The 16,859-nt window shown below is 41.0% G+C and overlaps 1 protein-coding gene across 1 annotated transcript in view; it reads left to right on the top strand.

Annotated features, from left to right (window-relative positions):
* The window catches only part of BAALC (brain and acute leukemia, cytoplasmic), a 22,312-nt gene extending 14,885 nt beyond the window's left edge, over positions 1–7,427 (top strand). Inside the window, exons 2-3 of the mRNA XM_010577017.1 lie at positions 4,010–4,179; positions 7,323–7,427. Of these exons, the coding sequence (XP_010575319.1) occupies positions 4,010–4,179; positions 7,323–7,427 (275 nt within the window). The remainder of the gene's footprint in view (positions 1–4,009; positions 4,180–7,322) is intronic.
* The last annotated feature ends 9,432 nt before the right edge of the window (positions 7,428–16,859 follow it).

The raw sequence follows: 16,859 nt of genomic DNA, 5'->3' as shown, positions 1-16,859 counted from the left end.
AAAGAAGAAACTAATAATGATAATGATAACACTAATAAAATGACAACAATAGTAATAAAAGGATTGAAATGTACAAATGATGCGCAGGGCAATTGCTCACCACCTGCCGACCGACACCCAGCCAGTCCCCGAGCAGCGAATCCCTGCCCCCCCTTCCCAGTTCCTAAACTAGATGGGACGTCCCATGGTATGGAATACACTGTTGGCCAGTTTGGGTCAGGTGCCCTGGCTGGGCATGAGAAGCTGAAAAATCCTTGACTCTAGTCTAAACACTACTGAGCAACAACTGAAAACATCAGTGTTATCAACATTCTTCACATACTGAACTCAAAACATAGCACTGTACCAGCTACTAGGAAGACAGTTAACTACATCCCAGCTAAAACCAGGACACTCAGCGAGGCAACTCAGTGAGAAGGACGAGTGTAGCTGGATGAGTGGGGTTTGGTTTGGTTTTGTTTTATTGGATAGCACACCAACCTAAGCTGCTTTCTGCTGCTTGTTTCGATTCTTGTGCTACCTCCCAAGTTGTGCCAGTCTGACTGCTTGTGTCATTGGGTGATGAATAAAGTCTAGGGATAGATTTCAGTTTAAAATAACCCTTTTTTTCCCTCATGCTGCTGAAAAAAGTATTCGTCAAACTGCAGCCTACAGGATTTCTATTGGCCTGGTAAGAAAGGCAAGAGTTAGCTTACCCGTGCAGCCTAGCAAGCTAGTGAAAAGGGAGATGACAGTAAGCATTGCCATGGGGGGGCAAATTCTTTTAAGCACATTTCATGCTGTAAAGATAGACTTGGATTTGTGAGCAATGGGGCTGCTGCTTGGATATTCTCCCTGCGTCCATTGAGAGAGAGCTCATGTATGTTCTTTATAAATAAACCCGATTACATGCAATGAAATACCTGCCTCTTGTCATCCATTTCTCCCCATAATGGGACCAGCCTGGCAGTCCCCCAAACCCTGACGAACCATTCTTGAGGAAAGGGTCACCATCACATTGGTGGGGCTTTGATAATCACCCAGAAACTCAGGTTTTGGGAATGGAGCCATAAGCGTATTCTAGGCTTGCCAGTTCATTTGAAAATAAAATACGTGTATTTGACAGAGCATTGTGATGGGATCTGCTATTTTCCCTGGCCTGAGGAGACCCACAGACTTTTGGCAGGGGTTGTCCTGGCAGAGAACATGAGAATGAAAACAACATTACTGAACCCGTTTGTTTAAATTTCTACTGAAGCTCTACAGTGAAAGACCTAAGAGGATATTTACCAAACTCATGCTGTGAGGATGATATAAATATCTCAACAGTTAGCTTGGTTTAAACGGCACTGAGGCTAGACCCTGGGTATTGCCATCCTGCTAGCTTGCAAATTCCAGATTGTACAGAAGAAGAAAGTTTAACTCTTCCATTTTTGTGTACTGTGGCAAACCCTAAATAGCAATGCAAAAATATTTGCTATTTTAAAAGCAACCATGTGTTCCTAATCTTTTTAAATGTCATTTCTGTTTTGCAATCAGCATTTTGTGTAATATATCTAGTCTATAAAATAGGTGTCACTTTATGACTTGCCAACAAATCTCATGCTTTTACTTCCACTACTCATACATTCTCACTGTAGTTTCTGCTCAGTGCTCATACATAAAGGGCAAGTCACCGAAGTCTTTAAACTGTTGCCTACTCTATAAATCATCTATTTGCCAACAAAATAGAACTCTAAAATAGATTCTTAACTTCAGAATAGCAAACATATTTCAGAATAAAATAAAAAAGGTTTTTGCACTGCTTTTTGCACTAGTACTGGTGACAACTAGGTCACCCATATAAAAATATAGTAGAGTGATAGTGGAAGGCTCAGATACTGATACCTGGTTCATTTCTGACAACTATTGCAAAAAAAGTCTCAACCCTGCAATGCAGGATGCAACAAGGATGCTCACGCTGCAAACTAACAGAGGACAAACAACGAAGCAGGTATACCATTTTCAGGACTGACATTTTCCATCAGCCTCAAGAAATGGATTGATGTAAGAAAAATTGTTCTGCGTGAGACCAAAAGATGCAACACAATCTGATAAATGAACAATTGTGCTTAATAACAAAGTGGCTTTTCAGCTGACAGCTGCTTCACCAGACAATTTAGTTAGGGGCCAGATGGCCAAAAGGACACCTGGTGGAAAGTAATTTAGTAGGATGACTCCACAGAAGGAAAAACTCATAATTCGTATACATTTGAAACATCCAAGATTCAATTAATGGAATTAGTGTGTAATGCCTAGAGCATTTTGCCTGTTCAAAGCTGTGCTCAAGCTTGTTCTCACAGCTCCAGCGCAAGGTGAAGCAGTAGACTACGGCGTGACTGCTGGCTTACAGCTTTGACTCACACGTGGCTAATTGCCTCTCCATCTCCCTTCCTGACAACTGACTTTGTCTATGATATCAGTCTATGCCACTTACTGTTCTGTACCAAGTCATTTCAATGCCTCTCAGCTGGCACTGTGGAGTGGTAGGAAGAGATAAGACCTAAAACACAAGTAGGTGTGGACTTCTGGGAGGTGCAGGAGAGATGAGGTTTACTCTTGTCTTATGGGAAGTTGCCTATAGATTTAGATGGGAGAACAGCATTAGTTTTTATATCTAGCAGAAAAGGCAGCTTCCAAAAACTGAAGTTTTGGGTTTTTTTTAAATAAACTATAATATAATATTTTCAAGTTTCAACTCAAAATCTTTTCTATCAAAAAGTAAATGACTTAGCATTATTAGTTACCACCACTACAAGTTAAACTGTCTTTGGAAAACTCTAACACCATCTTCTGACTGCTCAGGGAAATACAGTGACTAGTTTCTATTTAGACTTCTTAAATCTTCCACAGCTTTAGATATTTTCAGTATCAAGATTTTGAATATTTGGTTGAAGCTTTATTGATTTCAGTCATTGCCTTTGCTAGCTGCTACTGATGTTGCTTTCTACTGATAAAGCAGCTTTTCTTACAGATTTCTGGGAGAGAATTCAGGGCTTTGCTTCCTTTTTAATACCCTTAATACTGTGCTTGAATTCCCACCTGATTCATGGCAGAAGGTTTTGATGACACAATGCACGCTTCAAGTAGCAATGAATTGTCATTGGTTTTCCTCATACTTATTTTTCACTTAGTATCTGTGACTCCTTGCTTCGTCTTTCAGTTTTGACACCTGCATTGCCAGTTAGTAAATCTGCTTTTTTTTTTTCTATTTGAACATAAAGCTTGTTATAAATGAGCTTTGCCAAAAATAAAATTGAGAGCTACAGTCATGCATCCCACTTGCTCTTTGTATTTGGATTTCAGACCCAGTGTTGCAACCAGATGTTTAGTTCTCTGCACTCACCATAAATGACAACTGGTTATTGTTAATGCAATAAGATGAGAAAATTCTTTTAGGCTGGCCAATATCATATTGTACAACACATGCCTTATCCACACAGCTAGAGCAGAAAGCAAATTAATAATTTATTTGATTACTGATAGTCAAACCAGTATGAAATACATTCTTCCTTAATTTCTTTCCTCAACTTCTGATGAAAAAAAAATGTTCAAGGCCATGAACAGAGCTTGGTCTCATCTGTCATGCTCACATCTAACCCCTTCATTTCCCAGAACTGAAGCAGATTTAAGGAGAGCCTCTCTAGGTCCTTAGTTAAACCCTCGGTCATGCAAGCAGCTGTGAGTGTGGAGAAGCCAATGGAGATGTGCAGGTGACCAAAAGGCTACTGATATGCTGCACTCATTAACCGCTTCTCCATGTTTTCTGAGCCAGTGTTTCACAGGGCAGTGGACTATAGGAGAAAAGCCAAATAATGGAAAGTGTGAAGATAAAGGTGACAAAAAGGAGGTAGACTGCTCTCACTGTAGTACCGTACCGCACTTTCCATGACTTGCGCTATCACAAAAATGTGGTGAAATAGAGGGAAGCCAGAACCAGTTATAAACTGCTCCTCAGTATTAATCGCACAGTTTCATGTGTCCCTGCTAGGTCTTCTGGAGGATGGGAAATCAGCTCAGACAGGTGTAACTACAGCATCAGCCACAGCTGGAACGCTGAACACCGAGAAGAGGAACAACTGTGGTCCTCAGTGTGCAAACCCCGTGGTCCCGGGCACAGGAGCTCCGACGCAGAGGCAGAACGGCTGCAGGACAGCAGAGGTAAGAGTATAATTGGGCTCCCTGACACTCAGCACTAGCTTCAGCCAGGTCGAACTTACTTTAGTGACAATATTCCACGCTGCAGTCAAACTGTATTTAATGCCTGGGGATAAGAGAAAATGGCTGCACCGCAGCCATGGCATGATTGAGCCTAGCACCTCTGACAATGCCTCATGCCTGAATGGCCACAAAATTGATGTTTTATCTGGCAATCAGAGTAACATATGCACTTGTTACAGGACCCCCCCCCCCCGCCACTTGCCTTTTTCCAGCTCAGTCCAGCTGTGGCATGTATTGTGCAAACTGTTTAGATTAATTATCTGAAAGGGAATGGATTTTTCCTTAATTGCTGTTTCACTGAAATTACGTGCGCTGCACGAACCCTGGTTCATTCAAGGCTGGATGTGAAGCCTGAAAAAGTCAATGGGAGTCTTTGCAATAAATTCAGCAGGCTTTGGATCAGATCTTCCCCCCATTCTCCCCCTCGCTTGTATGTAGTATACGCTGTAGAAGGATCATCCTGTGTAATGTATGAACACACAAGGCTTTGGGGCTAGACCAAAGCACAAACTTCTCCTGTGCTAGCTGCCTACCTGCCTGTCTCACATATTTCCACCTGTTGTTCTGTTTCTGTAGCAGCTGCTGAGCTGCTGCAGATTAAAGTAATCCAAAACCTATGGTTGGTTTACTGCTTCCTCGATTTCTTAGATGGGAAGACCTCTCAGCACGGCATGTGGTGGAACTGCTACACCCATCCCACAAGAAGCTGTTCCCTCTTGGGAATCATATCCTTGAGAGAGGGAAATTTAAACCCAGGGGGACTGAGCAAATAAAAAAGGGAATTTGGATTCAATTCACCTTGCATTTGCTAACAAATACCACATTGGTACATGCGTGTTTATTTTATGCCTTTGCTATGTTATCTTCTGTGCTGCTATAGTACAGAAACATTCCCCGGTGACATGGATCCTGCTGTATCTTTCCACAAGATACTGCAGCTGCAGATGTATAGGGCCACATTCTACAGCAGCGTGACATCTAGAGCCATGGGTTTGCTGTAAATGAAAAACATAAATGCCTGTCATAGGCCCTAGCCCACAGAGAAAAATGAATTGGTCAGGTTGGATATGGTTGAACAAAACTAACATAATTATTAATCCAATTTGAAAAAGACTTGGCCACACTTAAGAATTATAATGTATGTTGGAGAAAATTGTCTAACTTTTGTAAGTGACTGAAATATTACTTCTGTATTAGACTTACTAGGAAGTATGGGCAAATTCCCACAACATGTTAATAATGTGAGTGTTGACTGTAATGGGACTACTCAGTGAAGTGTGGGTTCGTGAACTGGGGCTCTGTGGCTTTGAATGTATCTTCCTGCGTTTTTCTAGCTAAGATAAATTCAATAATATGTATCTGTACTGTTGCAAGCCAGTGCAAACAAAATTTCTGATGATAAGTAGGGCATTTACGTTATTCTATGCATCTAATGCAGGTGTCTAAGAAAGGAAGGTAAGTTGTCCAGACTTCTTATAGTCAAAAAAGAAATGTATTTTCCTACAGCAAAAGTGTAGTATCTAAGTGAGGCTCCAGCTCTGGTTTGCCATTCTGAATTTCTGTTTCTCCACTGCCTGTTTAGGGAAGTGTAAGATGAGCAGGTTTCCAATTTGGACACCTAAAGTATAGGTGCCTAGAGTTGAGAATGTGACTATCCCCCCAACTCAAAATGTGCCCATTTTATTCATCTGAATATTCACATTGACGACATTTTTTCTTTTAACTCTACGTGCTGTAGAATAGAATGCGATGCAGCACACAGTGCTCTCAGGAGACTTGGGTTCTGCCACCGGTCTGTGGGGTAGTAGGGGGTAAATTGCTTTACCTCGCTGTTTCTCATTTTCTCGGGCATCAAGCTCTAAAGCTTCCTACTGCCTTACCCCTACCATCGGTTATGTGTCAGGGTACAGTTTGTGGTGTTGAAAGGGAAAGGGTTTGACACGGGCTGCATCTGGGAAATTTTAGTATCCTCTCATGAGGGTAATGTTAATACAACTTGGAAGTAAAAGATGCTGATGATGAAAGGATTCCTAATATCAGTGAAGGCAACAGAATGGTTAGGCACCCCAAAAGCAAAGGTGGTATCCAGATTATGTCACTGACTGACAATAACCTGGCTGGATTTTCAGGATATGTGTAGTCTTTGGAGAGTCCTTGTGTGAACAGGAGCATGGGGGGGAGTGGATAGCAAAGGAGCAGGTGTATTCAGGCTGCAGAAATGTGAAGTAATACGCAGCGGCAAATAAACACCAGGGTTTGCTCTCAGGTAAATTTGTACCTTCCACTGATGTCAGTGGAAGTTTACCAGACATTTTTCCACCTGGCATTGTTGCCATATAAATGATGCCTAATTTACCTGGCATTCTTGACACTTACAAATTGTCTCATGAAACATTGGAAATGCAATAATGAAACGCACCTAACTCAGCTGCTCTGTGTCTCTTTCAGCCTGATTCTGAGTGTCCTTTGCTAGACCTATCCAGTTTACTGCGCAGTATAGTGCGTTGCTTATGGCAACAAGCAGACAGACTAGGAGATGGAGAAGAATAAATTTAAATTAGGGATGCACTTGCATGCCTCAGACGGACTGACTTTTTTGAATTTTTGAAATAATCTGATGAAGCTCTGAAGGGTATATTTTGTACTTGGGTCTTATATGCAGGCAGAACTAAGTTATTCTGAAACTATATTTTCACTTAAGAAACATAAAATAAAGTGGAGAAAATTCTGTCTCAGGCTAGTCACACTCAACTCCCAGTGACATCAAAAGGAACCTCTAATTTCCACTTCTGGACTGAAACCAGATTTATTTGCTCTGCTTTTAGAATACACATGTGCAGAGATGATAATTACAGCCAAGAGGGTTGATCCAAAGTCTATGGACATCCACAGCCCTAATAGCAGTTATAAAAGCTTGCATCCATGCTGAATGAGAACATTGCTCCACATCACAGTACTGTGTGAAGAATGCTGGAGGCATTCTGTTTATTAAGTAGAACTGTTTTCATAAATTAGGAGGTAATCATCAATGACTCTTTGTGCTGTCAGTGTGGAACTCACTGTACTGTTTAAAACTTTCACAGAATAAATGGGATGCACAGAAAATGTCCACAAAAGAAGTCACCATTAATGTTACAAAAAACATCAGACAAAGTGACAGAAGGAAAACAAAGAATTGCGTCAATTAACAAAGGAAAACGCAGGTGAGGATGGACCTAAAAATGCTTCGCTGTGCTTTAAATGTCCTCAGTCGCTGAAGATATGAAGATCTCCAGATGTTCCATGTTGAATACAGCAGGCAGCTGCTGCTGAGTGCCTTCAGAAACATGTCTTGTAGAAACCAGCTGCAGACAGTGTAGGATGTTTAGATGTCATTTGTTTAAAGCAGTGGCACTGCGCAGACATATGCCAAAATTTGTACCATTTGGTTTTTACTAAGTCCTATATTATCTCCTTGTGTATGTCCTATTCTGCATTGCTATTAGGATGAGGCCGGATGATGAGGGGTACATTTCTTCTCGATTTAAACCAGGAAATGAACAAATTAATCTGCATTTTCAGTCATAAGGGGTTTCGAGTGTGTACATTCAAACCCACGGAATTCATTTAAAGTGCTCACTTTCATAAAACTCGAACCCAGAGATCTCAGAAAGAGACACATAGGTGGCTTCCATTAAATATCTTTGAAACTATATTTGACAGTTTTATATAGTTCAGTCATATAGTAACCTTTTTACATATTAGCCTTTTAATTACTTAGTTTTAATTTATTTTCTGTATTGACAGAATTTGAATCTTAAAAACAGTAACTCTCATATTGATCAGCCTTACTTGAAGTTCCTAGTCTTAGCTGGAAGGTAGGGTTCTGGCTATTTGGTTATTTTATACATGCCCCTTTAATTATGTTGAGGCCCAGACTGACCTGGAAAAAAATGATCACTAACATTACATGAAAATAACCATGATTCTTAAAACAGTATTCCAATGACAGCTCCAAAAATGAACTTTATTTGATCAGATATAGTTGATTTGCTGTGCAGGGCTTATTTAATTTAATTGTAAACATCCTGTATCATAGTACTCCATGTTTATCATAAATTTACAGCTAAAAGGAATATAAGTGTTCAGCGTAGTAAAGACCAGGAATTAATTCAACATATTGCTTCTTAATATAGAAGTATTAATATATATTCTCTGTGAGTTTGTCCATTTATGAAGATAAAAGAGGTAAATTTATTTGCCTCCCCCATCAGACATATGTGAGTATCCTTAGAGGGCCATTTAAAATAACTAGTCAAAAGGTGTTCATAACAAACAAATGGCATTGGGAACAAAATTATGAACTGTAAGAAGTCCTTTTTACACATAGGCAAATAAGTATAAATAGAATTGTGGGACTGAATCCAAATTTATTCCATGTTAGGATCGTTTTAATAACTTGCTGCTGGGTATGTGAGTATTTAATATGTTCCTTGGAGTACAAGTCTGTGCAATAGGGAATTGTTTATTAATTATTCCAACACAAAGGCAAACTTAAATCCAGAGTTAGTGCAAGATTTTTGCATACAATAGCATACATATAAGAAATATTTATTTTTACATGTCCTAAAAAGGGGCAAAGAACTTGTCCTAAGCTTTCTGCAGGTCAGTGTGTTATCTAGTAAGTGATCTTGTGCTGCACATTTATGTAGAAGAACTAAAGAATATTGAAAATAGTGTTGTACAGGTAAGACAACAGCAGTCTGCATATGTCCTTCCAAGCTGTGGCTCTCTGCCAACTTGCTGGCAACATTATAGGAGAGGAGGGGACTTGACTCACTCTAACAATAAACAGTGGCTGTAGCAGATCAGCAATATTAATTTAGAAATGGATAGCCATTGTTGGTGGCCGTGTACCGACCTAATTGAAAGCACGCGTTCAGGATTCTGCATTATTAGTGTAGAGCAGAAGACGAACCATTTCAGATCTGTGCCAGACTTGTAACCCGCTTCTGTTTCAAAGCATTTACTGAAAGAGAGAGTGCTGTATAAACCCGTATGACACAGGAAAGCTGTAGAAAGTGATTAATGATGCTGGTGTGCGAAAGGGTAGAGGCGATTTTGAAGGCAGGCAAAAGGGAAGGTTCATTGTGTAAGAAACTGTTCCACAGATAGTTGCCTTGGGTGGATACCATGTTAGAGTGAGCAGATGCAAGAACAAAGGAGTCCTGGCAGTGAGATTATTTACTAGCTAAGAGATTATTTTGTAATGATGTGCTGACCAGATGCATCTGATGGCTTGGGTCACGCAACAGAAGCAAGCCTGCAACGCTGCATAGCGCATCAGTATGAGAAACAGTCCTAGCTGTGTGTCCAGCGGTCAGCAGGGAGGCAGCTTTTGAGTCTCGCGTTCAGAGCATGAGATGTGATAAGATGGTTAGCAGGAGATGGCCTTGGTACATAATTATCTGGGCAACACAACTGACCTTGCTTATGTTGACCACATCCACCATCAGGGTGGCAGTTGTGGAGTGGTGAAGGCTGACTGCCCTGGATGACCCCTCTGTCTGCTCATGATAACTTTCCTGAGCTACTTCAAGATCCCATAAACCTGTTTATATCCTGAAAGCTAACTTTAGGGCATTCAAAGACTGGATCCAACTTCTGTGGTACAAATGATGTCTAGTTACAAGCAACTTTATAAAATCTTCTCATGTAACACATTACTGTTCTTATTCATTAGGTGGTAACTGAAAAGAAATTACATTATGTCTTAGGTGGCTTCTTAGTTCTTGATGCATAAGCTTCCAATGACCTTAATAAAACTAAGACCATGTTGTGGAGATGTGGATCGTGCCTCTGTACATAGATATGGTTATATTTATGTTTTCTTTACTTTCCTTCTAGAGACAGCCACCAGTAGAAACAACCAGTTTCTTTATAAAATAATATACCACTCTGTATAATTAAGGGTGACAGAATATAGTCTGTACTGCTTAAGACAATTTAAAGTCCTAAAAATAGATTTGTGTGCTGGTTTTAGTGGAAGAAGCAAGCTCAAAGAATCATCTGGACATCTTCACTCCAGGTGGCCTTCCTAGGCGTGAAGAGTCTTATTTACAGGGTCTGTTCTTCGAGTAGCATCTTTCAAATATAGAGAGCTCAAATAGAGGAAATAAAATAACTGTGTTAGAAGACATAGACTTTTAGGTAAAGGACCTGCGGACATCTCTGTCTTCTTATATGACAGGATTTTTGAAATGTAATTTTCCCCCAAAAGATGTTATGCCACTTAATTTTTTCGATGTCCCTTGGCTGCACACAAGGATTTCTACAGTTACACTGAAACAACACACTTTCTGCTGGAATGATTTGCCAACATGTGGTGAGTTTTTGTGATTTACCTGCGTTCAGGTTTTAAACAGAAACAAACTTATTTTGTCATATTTCTATAATTCCAATACAATGTATAGATAGGATTTTCCTCCAATGTGTATATACATGTAAAATACATTTTCTTCCACTATGTGAGAAATGGAATCACTCAAAAGAAAGTGGACATTGGGTAAAGAAGAGAATTTACAGTTACCCATAGATATCATTAGGCAAATTCATCTTCTCAAAGACTCAGTGCAATCTTATCTTTCAGTATTCCTTCATCTTGTCCCTTATGCTTCCTTAATGTATTTCATCATTTCACCATTACTGTAGGACATGGACTGGAAGACACACAATTTTACTATGTGACAGAAATGATCTTGTACTGAAAAAATAGGAAAGTATAATTATTGTGTAAGCAATATATGAGTACTGGGTTAAACATGCATTCTTGTTAGCTGAATGACTGAGATCGCATACAAAACAGAAAACAGATATTTTTTATCTTCCTATTATGTTCATATACATATATATTCATATGTGCATGTCTCTGCGTGAGTACATTGTAATGTCTTTAGTGTGTACTTCTGTTCTGCAGTTCAGGCATGTTTTTTTGCAAACATTTTACTTGTGTTTTTAATTCTGACACCCAAGTGTAAAATGATCTAATGTTTGAACGGAAATCTGTTTTACACGCCTTATGAAAAGAATGAGCTATATAGTTTGTGCACAGAAATGGTGTTTGAAAAAGCAGGCTTCATTTTATTTGGAAATAATGAATTATCTATCTAAATTCAAACTAGACTAACAGGAGCATTTTTGTACTCTCATTTTATCTGCAAATTATTGAAGATTGACCTTGAACTTGAAGATGAAAATAAAGAAAATTTTTAAAGTGTCTGTTTATTACTCCATGCATTTTACGTTCCTGTGTTTGCGGTTGATGTATCTTTAAGAGCTAAGACCAAAGACTGCGAAGGTATAATGAGTGGTTCCCACCTCCTCTCTTCATGGAATCAGAATATTTCTGTATCTGATGTCCTCAGGCTGTGACTCATGGACTGTGTGGTCACATCAAAGAAGCTAAAATACATATATTCCCCATAAGAAATTGCTGTATTTGCCAAAGAGGGCTTCTGAGGTCAAAATGAGAGGAAATGTAGCTCTGTAATTATAAATGGGAGAGTTTGTGGTTGCTGTCATGACTAAAGTGGAAGACACTGGGAAACTGAGACATTTTCTCTAGTAATATGTCATACTACTGGGGGGAGAGAGGAGACTGAGAACTGAGAGTTATAGAGCCAGCTCTGAGCTGCCTCTACAAATAGCAAATTTGGTACACGCTGAGGTAATCCTTCCCCATTACGCAGCCTCGGGAAGGTCCCTGCTGAAGCTCTCAGCTATTTCTGGCACCTCACTTCAGGAAGGCCGGGAAGAGACCAGCAACGGCAATCGTCAGCCCTGGAGGAGGCCCAGTCCCCCAGGAGGGCCGGAGGAAGGCCGCCCGCTCCGCGCGAGAGAGCGCTGATGGGATCAGGCCTGTGGTCTTCCTTTACACTGACTGGGAAGAAGACAAGAAGAATTGGACTTAAGGGGAAGTTGGAAAGATTCATGCCAGAAAATAAAAAATTTGAGGGTCAGTAAGTATTTGACAGATTGTCTAGGAAAGTTTACAATCACAGTAGACAGATACCTGTTGTGTGGTGTAGGGAGAACTCATTCTTCACTTCATGTGGTGTTCTATCACAACCCACAGAAACTGGGGTTCTACTCAATTTTCTAGAACTTCTTGTTCTCCAAGGAGGTCCCAGTTCAGGCTTCGGGATAGTTATTTCCTCTTCTTCCTGCAGAGAATATTAAGCATTTCTGATGTTTGACATAGCCGTATCCTCTTCTTGCACAAGATATTAATCGTTGCTGATGTGTTTGAGACCCTCCTGTAATGTGGTAAAATGAGTGACTACTACAAAGGTAGCCAAATGTGAGAGGAGGATTAAAAAGTACCACAGGACACAGCAAGAAGCGAACACTGCTTGGGGGCCTCACTGCCATACACAGCAGGTACAAGAAGCTCTTTTTTATATGTAGCCCAGTGACATACCAATGTAGACATGACTTTAGTGAGGGCTGTGCATTTGGGTCCCCATTAAACATCATATATCTATGGTGTTTAGAGTTTTTGGTGACACTGAAAAAAATAATCAATGAAATAATGACAAATTCTAGTCATTACCTGTGCAAAGATATAAAAAAAATATCCAGTAGTCTGGAAAGACTGGCAGCCAAGTACAATGCTGAAGAAAACAGCACAAAGCTGCTGCTAGAGAAATTGCATGGCCCAGGCTAGCAGCAAACCTGTTAACTGCCTGTGGTCTCCAGGACTCCAGCAGCAACAGATTAGCAGCCGGCAGCCTGGTTCACATCCAGCAGGAGAATCAGTGGGGTGCTGAGAGTAAAGGGGACATGGTTTATTTTCCCTGTTTATTTGATGCAGGTGTTGTAAATGTATGAGGCAACTAGAATATATGGCTAATAAAATACCCTTGCTTCTGCCTGAACTGGAAAGCACAGGGCAGAGAAAGGAGCTGCTGTGTTTTTAACCTGTGCCATAGAAATAAATTCACAAGTTTTACAGATAGCACTTTTTTTTTTTTTCCCAAATTACACTGAATTTTTAAGATACCTTTGTTAGTGCCAGAAAGGGTTACTCTTGCTGAAATATCATCCCCATCCTAACTGCCTGTGCCTCTGGGTGTTGTCTGAGGAGTAGCTTGTTCTCTTTGATTCCTGGCCAAGATGCTGACACAGCAACTGGTTTGTTTCCTGTGGAAAAGGAATAATAGTATCAAAGGAAGGGCTTTCAGATCTGCCAAAAAGAAAAAAGATTTGGGGAGAGTCAGGCGTGTAAGAGCCCATGGGGACCCCACAAACAGGATGCTTCAAATCCGGGGGTCAGACTGTGCCTTGCAAGCAGAGCCCTTGTTGCTGCAGGGAGCGATGGAGGGGGGGAGCTTGTTGCAAATGAAGGCCTCAAAGCAGTTGGGGTTTAATGGACTTTGTTCCTCTTGTGCCTCTGGGGAATACGTGCCAAGGTGGCACTTCTAAAATTAAAGCTTAGGAGGTGTTACGTGATCTACAACACCGTGTACACAGTGCGTCCACAGCACATTTTCATTCCACAGTGAGGCAAATTTGGCCTCGTATTTTGAAGAATGCAATACACTGCAATGTTTCAAAATTAAACCTTCAGTGTCCTCAGGCCAGCCATCCCCTGTTGCACTGGTGCCTTCTCAGGTGCCTCCTTTCCAGATTTTCTCAGTGAAGGTTGTGGAACAGGTATCAGAAAGAAATAAAATGTGGTGGTCTAAGATGCAGAGATGCAAGACCTCTTGTTCTGTCCTCTTATCATCCTGGGGTTTTCAAGTCCTCCAGTCTGATTTTCAGATTTTTTTTTTCAGGTAGCCTATGCATATTATCCAGAGTTAAAAGCCATTCTCCCGCCCATGAGTAAACTAATGGCAAAGTTGGATCATTAATATAGGATAAAAGGCGAGCTGATTCACCAGAAAAGACATTTGTTGACATATGCCACTTTAACTAGATAAAATCCAAGTTTATTTGCAACAGCTCCTTGCACAGAAAAGCTCAGCAAACACTAAAACATAGGAAATACTCTAATCTTAGTGGTAGAACTAGGATGTTCATAAGCAAGAAGGAAGAAGGGAGAATGTAATAGCTTTTCTTTTCTTTCTGGAGGATTGAGCATCATTTAAGTCCTGAGTGAGAGAAGTGGGAAGCCTTTGTAAATCTGTCCTTGGCTAGACTGTTTGAAACAAGCAGTTTTAGATTGCTGTGGGTGCCTGCTGAGGAAAAAATAGAGTTGAGGGAGAAAGAAACAGAGTGGTGTCACAGGTCAGGACTGAGCTGTGCTGCCAGTTGTATTAATTAGCCTTGCTTGCACACTCTTGCATTATAATCAGTATTATTCAGCTTTAATTTAATTTCCATTAACCTTTGCAAAACACCCACATGTTTGGATACAGGGAAATACGTCTGGGGCATTACTGCATGCATAGAAAGAACAATTTGCTCACAGTCAAAAAGCAGCTTAAGAAAAGGCACCATAGCTAATCAGCAGCCTATTCTTTATCAGCTATGAGGAGCTATCAAATGCAAAAGGCATGAAAATATTTATGGTCATTTGCTCTTACCAGGAAATAAAAGTATTGGTCTTGTTCATGCAAGGCAGATAGACCTTTCTGGGTCACGCTTAGTAAGCGGCTTAATATTCAGTTTACTTGACTCAAGGGCTGAGGGGCTGATTGGAACCTAAAACATCAGGTGCTGAGTCTTGTCCATGTCCCTGAAGCACCCCTTCTGCAGTGCTGCAGCACCTACCCTATCCTCAAATTTGTTCTCCCCCCCCAACATTTTTTTCCGCTTCATTCAGAGTATTAATATGATCTAATTTTTGCAGCACGTTATTATACACATTATTATATTATAGAGAGAGTAACTTTACCAATTCAGACATGGACGTGGGGAAACTAAAGCTCGTGATCAAAACTGTCAAGCACAGGAGCACAGTTACTTCTCATCAATTCACTGTCTGGCCACAACCCCACACAAGTAGTGGGAACTGTTGGGACGTAGGGAGTTCAATATTAATGGACAGGTATAGTGCTCTATGCAAACGATATTCATTATTCATGTCTCCAATTCAAAACCATCTTTCAGATGAACTAACATATTTAAAATCATTGCTGAGGCAAGTATTTTACACCCACTTCTGGAATGCAGTACTTGACTGCTCTAGCTGGGATTTCACACCTACCAAATAAGGATTTTCTGTCCCTTTTCTGTGGTTGATATCATGGCAATCTTTAGACAATCTAGAAGAATAATTAAAAAGTACAACAGAATAACTTCCAGAATATACACTGGGCCACATTTTCCAGCAGGAAATTGCTGTCATCATTGCTTATCTGTCTGGATGCTGTGTTTTCTTACAACGCATTAATTACTTACATCTATGGTAAGAAAGCAGCTTCTTAAGCCTGTACTCTATAGGTATTTTTCAATTCCCTCTCGTAAGTTCTCACTGGCGTTTCATGTTACAAATGCATTTTTATCACACAGTGCGTCTATGCTGCCAAATCACTTAACTCCAATACTTGCTCCTGGATCCTAGTCCCAGACCATTTGCACTGCACATATACACGCATGTTCACTCCTGGTGAACACGGGAACAAAACAACTGGTTCCGCCTGCAATAAAACCGGGCTTTGGCCCAGGAGAAGGGCTGGCCTGGGACCTGCTCGTTGCAGGCGGTACGAGCTGCATCCCTCTCCCTCTGCCCTACAGATACCTCTACCACCCCGCAGGCATCCCAGCCTGGCACACCCATGGACGCCCTTGCGTTATGCCCCAGGGCACATCTCACAGAGCATTGGTAGGGTGTTATAAACTGCTTCTGTGAGCTGCAGAGCAATCCTTTAATTACTCTGGGAAAGGTGTTTTCACACATCATGAAAGCCAGGAAAGTTCCTATCAGCTCCTCCTTCCCAGCTTCCTGGGGAATGTCACCTGGGCAGCACAACTTCAGCCCAAGCCCTTAGCTTTTAAGTCTCCATCCTCCTTCTCCAGGCAGAACGACCCCACACACATTCCTTGTTTCTTCCATAGCTCAGCCCTCCTGGGATCTTGCATTTTTTCACACACTTATATCGTCACAATAGGCCACTCCTTCCGCTTTCACTCATCACACATTTCTGTCCACTTACGTACACAGATGCTCTCCACTCAGCTACACAGTCAGCTGTGCTCCAGTTACAAGTACTACCCCACTGCATCAGAAATTACAGTCTGGGTAAAATCAGTTGTTATCTTGTGTCATTACTGTAGGCTGGTGCCTACAAAGGGCTGTTGACAAAAATGCCACAGGGCTCTCAGAAGGGCTCTCTGTGTCCGTGGCTGTACTGAATTCTAACTGCCAGTCCTCCAGGACAGTCAGTACAATTTACAGGGCTAAAGAAACACATCTTATATGCACAGAATTTATTATTAGTCTAATAAAAATGTTAACAGTCCAAGAAAGTAAGTACTATCAGTCCAGTTATACGGCGATATACTAATACTGATAGTCCAAACTGTCCAGTTATTACAGCCCATTCCCAGGAAGGACACCTGCTGCTCAGCACCCACCCCACTGTCTGGGGATGTCCTCATCCTGCCCGGCTCCTCTGCGTCCTAGGGTCAATGGC

Source organism: Haliaeetus leucocephalus, unplaced genomic scaffold (genome assembly GCF_000737465.1).
Source record: "Haliaeetus leucocephalus isolate CR32 unplaced genomic scaffold, Haliaeetus_leucocephalus-4.0 Scaffold555, whole genome shotgun sequence".
Taxonomy (NCBI): Eukaryota; Metazoa; Chordata; class Aves; order Accipitriformes; family Accipitridae; genus Haliaeetus; species Haliaeetus leucocephalus.
This window is presented reverse-complemented; position numbering and strand designations above follow the sequence as displayed.